Source organism: Penaeus chinensis, chromosome 42 (genome assembly GCF_019202785.1).
Source record: "Penaeus chinensis breed Huanghai No. 1 chromosome 42, ASM1920278v2, whole genome shotgun sequence".
Taxonomy (NCBI): domain Eukaryota; kingdom Metazoa; phylum Arthropoda; class Malacostraca; order Decapoda; family Penaeidae; genus Penaeus; species Penaeus chinensis.
In genome coordinates this window covers 17149333-17154332 of record NC_061860.1, presented here as the reverse complement: position 1 = coordinate 17154332, position 5000 = coordinate 17149333, and the positions used below count along the sequence as shown (strand labels likewise).

General features: G+C 35.5%; 1 protein-coding gene across 1 annotated transcript in view; it reads left to right on the top strand.

Annotated features, from left to right (window-relative positions):
- Window positions 1-5000, top strand: part of LOC125047838 (ER membrane protein complex subunit 1-like) — a 41669-nt gene that overhangs the window by 6411 nt on the left and 30258 nt on the right. Inside the window, exons 4-8 of the mRNA XM_047646348.1 lie at window positions 4-156; window positions 713-905; window positions 1366-1491; window positions 1624-1819; window positions 1952-2065. Of these exons, the coding sequence (XP_047502304.1) occupies window positions 4-156; window positions 713-905; window positions 1366-1491; window positions 1624-1819; window positions 1952-2065 (782 nt within the window). The remainder of the gene's footprint in view (window positions 1-3; window positions 157-712; window positions 906-1365; window positions 1492-1623; window positions 1820-1951; window positions 2066-5000) is intronic.

Here is a 5000-nt window from a genome sequence, read left to right as displayed (position 1 = left end):
CAGATCCATGCAGCGTGCTGTAAGTCTCACAGACAGTGAGGTTATTCTTGCAGAGTTTGTACCTAGTTCTCTAGTGGTTACAACACTGGATCGCTCGTCTGGAGCAACTTTGGACCACAACACAGTAGCAGCACCATGGTTACAAGAGAAGACTAAGTAAATATGATATTATGAAGAATATTCTTTTTCATTTGAATATATATTTTATATATGAATAGATATCTAGCATATTAACCCAATGCTGCCAGGAAAAATGAATAAAAAATGGGGAAAATGCTGTGCTCATTTTCTATATTTTTGTGAAATGTCTCTGTACATAGATGGCTCTGCTAGTGCTTAGCCACAAAGTAGTCAATTAGTAGAACTTGTGACTTTACGTGATTTGAATTGGCGGGAAAAACATATTTTTTACTAGTGCTATGAATATCGATGGTGTTATTTTTATTATAAACATTATAATTACTATAATGTTATAAACATTAGTAACAACAAAATGATATAAAGTAAAATATTTTCGTAAATCAAAGAAAAGGGTGAATGGGCGAGACAGACAGTACTCGTAGCTGGCTCATAGGTGACTTAGTACAAGTGCAGCCATCTATGTGTAAAAACAATCAAACAAGTACTCACAGTGGGCATATTATGTAAGTACACCTCATGCCCGTCGTCATTGGGTTAATCCATATCCCATCAAAAATCTCTCTCTCTGCAGATGCACCTCAGTTGAAAAGACTATCGTGTGTGTAGAGCTGTCTCTTGGCCTTGTGTTTACACTGCCATTAATGTTGGACTCCCCAACTTTTGCTCCACACCCTATTGCATCTCTGGACATAGATGTTCCTGCTGTTAATGTTCCTGTGATTGTGGAGAGGGTGAATGGGTCTCCTGATCATGTGATCATTCAGGTAAATTGAAGTCTAGAATGTGTGCTTGGAAAAGTCTCCTATTTATTAGACCCATGTTATATGTCAGAAGGGTGTATCAGTAGTTTTAGGTATTAAAGTTTATGTTCTTGTATGATAAATGATTAGTTGAAAATTGTTTCAGTAAAAAAGATGCTTCTAATATAATTAAAAAGAAAATGCAAAAGTGTGTATTAAGATCTGTAAAACTTGATATTTTTTTTTAACCCCTTCCCGATGAGTTACGCCTATAGGTGTGAAAACAAACCGCTTGAAATGTGGTGTTCGGCTGTACTCCGCGGCGACGCGCCAAAGCGCTCCGAGGCAGTGATTAGGCTTGATGTACTGAACTCACGCGCTCAAAGTCGGCGCGTTGCCGTGGATCGCAAAAGTGTAGATATTTTTTTTAGTTTTCTACACCTGTCACCATGGGGTTAAATAACTGCCTTATTTTCACACCCAGGTTGGTGCCGCTAGGAAACTGGTGCATGTTCATAGCTCAGGACTCCATGTAGTTCGAGATCTTACTGGGAGCAGAGCTTCTGCAATAGCTGACTCTGTTCTGTACACAATCACTCAGACTGGAAGGGTGAGTGTTTTTGTCTTTTCATCCACTGTCACTCTATGAGTTTTGTGATTATTTAATTAATGGAAAGGAAATTTGTTAAAATATAATTGTGTTTTTCTCTCCAGACATTAAATTGCTCCTCTTATATTGCAGTTGGTAACCATTGAAGCTATGGAACTTGAAACAGGCAATGAACTGGGAGATCAAGGGGTTGAGGTGGAGTTACCATTCCAGTCTGGCACTGTCCTCTCTCTTGTAGTCCACCGATTTGAGCGACGCAGTGGTGGCATTGCCCTGCGTGCATTTGTCTCCTGCTCGGATCATGCTCTCCACCTCATCAGTAATGCAGGTTTGTGGACCCTGTGGTAATACAATTATCCTTATATTATATATTTACTTCTATCAAGTTGAGATTCTGTTAGAAAGTTTGCATTTTGAAATTGCCTTTTCTTTGTAACTTCATTATGGCAATTGTTTCCAGGAGTCATGTGGTCTCGGGAAGAATCCCTGTCCACAGTGCTTGCTACTGAAGCTGTAGATCTTCCAGCTGATGGAAACAACATCAATTACCATGATCACTTGTCTCCTCATGCAGGTCAGTTTTGATTTTTGTTGCTTGGTTTGTTTTGTTTGTTACTTTTTTTTTTTTTTTTTTTATTATTTTTTTATTATTATTATTTTTTTTTTTGCTGTAGTTGTGATAGTGTCCTTGAATGAAATGATTAATTTTCTTCCTTTTTTCCTTTTTCTACTTTTCTGTGAATTTATAAATTTTTCATACTTAAGTTCTGTGCCATGTAAGTCTGCAGATCTCTTGATTTTACTGGATTCTAAAATCCACATATTGGTTTGTATAATTTGTAAGGGGTCTTTCCTTGTTTGGCTCATTTTTTTATTTTATACAATATTAAGGAAATATTTTACACTCTGTAGCTCTTTTAGTAACCGAGTTTAAAAAATGTTAGAATTTGAATTTAAATGTATTTCATTTGTTATTTTGGTAATTAGCCCCTTTGATCCAGATGACGTGCCCATCACATCATGAAAAAATTGGTTTGAGGGGAGAATGACATGGGAAAATTTGGCTTTGGGCTGGGTGATGCAAACTTGCCATTGTGAGTGTTTTGGCTGAGGGCCAATGAAACTCATTTTGTGTTTAGAAAGGGGCTCTTGCATTATTTTTATAGATGAATAAGTGTTGAATATAGTGTCTGTGAAACCAGTGGCTCCAGGGAGGACACCATTTCCGTGCTCAGCTGGCCACCTTCATCGGCAGGGCAGGGTGTATTACAGAAAATTGAATATTATGAATAAAAAAAATAGAAAAAAAACAACAACAAAGTGCTACTTATTGTTATTATTCTTGCACTGAGATACAGATTACCTAGTGTTATAATGAAGTTTGTGCAAGGAAAACAGTCTCTTACCATCTGGTTAAAATAGATTCAGCAACAAAAAGGGACATTGGAAAATGGCAGTAAAACTAAAAATGTTTATGCATAAAAAGAACAAATAACATTGCAAAGGTGAGGCATAGAGTCTTGTCACAAGCTGCTTACCTGGCAGAGTAGCTGCTCATGTAAGCCTAATGTCCATATTTTGGGTTATGTGGTTGCCATGAAACACCCAGATCCAAGGGGTTAGGATGCAGTAGATACAGATGATAACATTGGTACATTTTAACATTTTGTGATAGTTTTTGTGAATGCACATCAGAATAGATAAACTAAGCAAGGTCATAAGTGCATTTTGCCATCTGATATTCAAGGTTTTTGTGAAAATCATGTTATATTGTTAATATTACCAATATCCTCGTTGGTTTTATGATAAATATATAAATATATAGATATAACTTCCTCAAACTAAAGACAGATGAAATCTTCTATTATGTATATTTTTTTTTGCCATTTGTTTATTTATTAAGTTATATGTTTATTACTACTATATTTTTTACAAAAGATAATGAGTATAATATGACTAGTTATTCAGCATTTGCTTATTAGATTTGATAAGGTACATTACTAACCAGTCTGAGTCTTTTCATGGTATTTCTAGGCCTGAGAACAAGAAGGGCCAAAATCCTAAATGTCAGTGTTGAGAGAAATGCCTTTAAAAGTTTGCTCCATTAATTGAAAGTCATCAAATAATAGTTCACATTTTTTTTTGTTTTTTTTGTGACTAACCAAACTGTGTTGCATTAATTTAATAATTTTAAAGACATTTTTCTATATAACAAAAGTAAAGGAATAAATTTCTTATCGAGAAACATATTTAATGCTTTTTTTTATTGTAGTGGATTCAAAACAAACATTGCAAAAATTAAATGATAAATTATGACGATTACTACTGTTGGTGTTCATATCATTCCTCCTAATTTGATTTCTAAAGTTTTATTACCATTTTATGACTGACAGATATAAATAAATTAACTTCCTTTGTCAATAATTATGTAATCCATTCACTCTAGTTTTTTTTTTCTTTCTGCAACTGCAACATCTATTACATGTAAACTGAAAATAGCATATTAACTTTAAGAAGAATATGGAATAGTAAAAGTGGCCAACCTGAAGCTTTCTTTTGCTATGTCTTCAAAATGCAGCCAGTTATTGCAATCAGTCTTGCATTGGGATATATGATTTTCAGTGAATTGGATTTGAAGCAATGATCTTTTGGCATCCCTAATTCACTGATAACATTAGCCTTTAAAACATTAAGCCAAAAATGTCCTGTTCATCGGTAGGCTTTTATCATAACTGGCATTTTTGGATGTTACCAAATCTTGGCCCAAGATTTGGTAATGTACAGTGACAGAGGAATTTTGTAATATTTAGTATGAAGAGCAAATTCTTAACTGAAAGAGAAAACCAAGCATGAGTAGTTTGACAAATGGAAAACTCCATTTCTCTGTCTTAGTGTGTTCAAGTAATTAGCATGAACTGAAATAAGATTCACCTGAATAGGCAGCCAAAACATGCAAGCAATCCACATCCTAACTCCTCCTAGTTCCTCCTTGCCTTTGCCAGCATCACTCAACAAATCCTGAACTTGAAAAACAGGAGCAACAGTGGAATATGAAGGGCAGGAGATAATATTGTTAGATCCCTATAGATGAAGAAAAAGAATGTTCTGTCCTCCTCCTCCTGTGCCCTCAAGGTTTGATGCAAAACCTGATATAGCAACTGAAGAAAGGGAAGAGAATTAAAGAAGCACCATTGTAATGCACATGACATATAAGGGAGTATCCAGGAGTAATCTCAGCTCAGTGGTCATCCTCACAGCCGCAGTCTTACAGCAAATGTAAGAATGAAGAAAATGGACCTTGAACAGTTCTGCCTAGAGTAACTAAGGCTAGAAATGCTTTCACTTAAGGAAATTAAAGTCAAGAAAAAAGAAAAAAAAATCAGTAAGTGAAGAAGCAAGGAACACTATGACCTCTTTCCTGACCTACCCAGCTGATCAAGCCACAGAGAAGTGGCACCTGAGGTAGAGCACTGTCCTTAGCACAATATCTTTGTGTAGTGTAATACTGA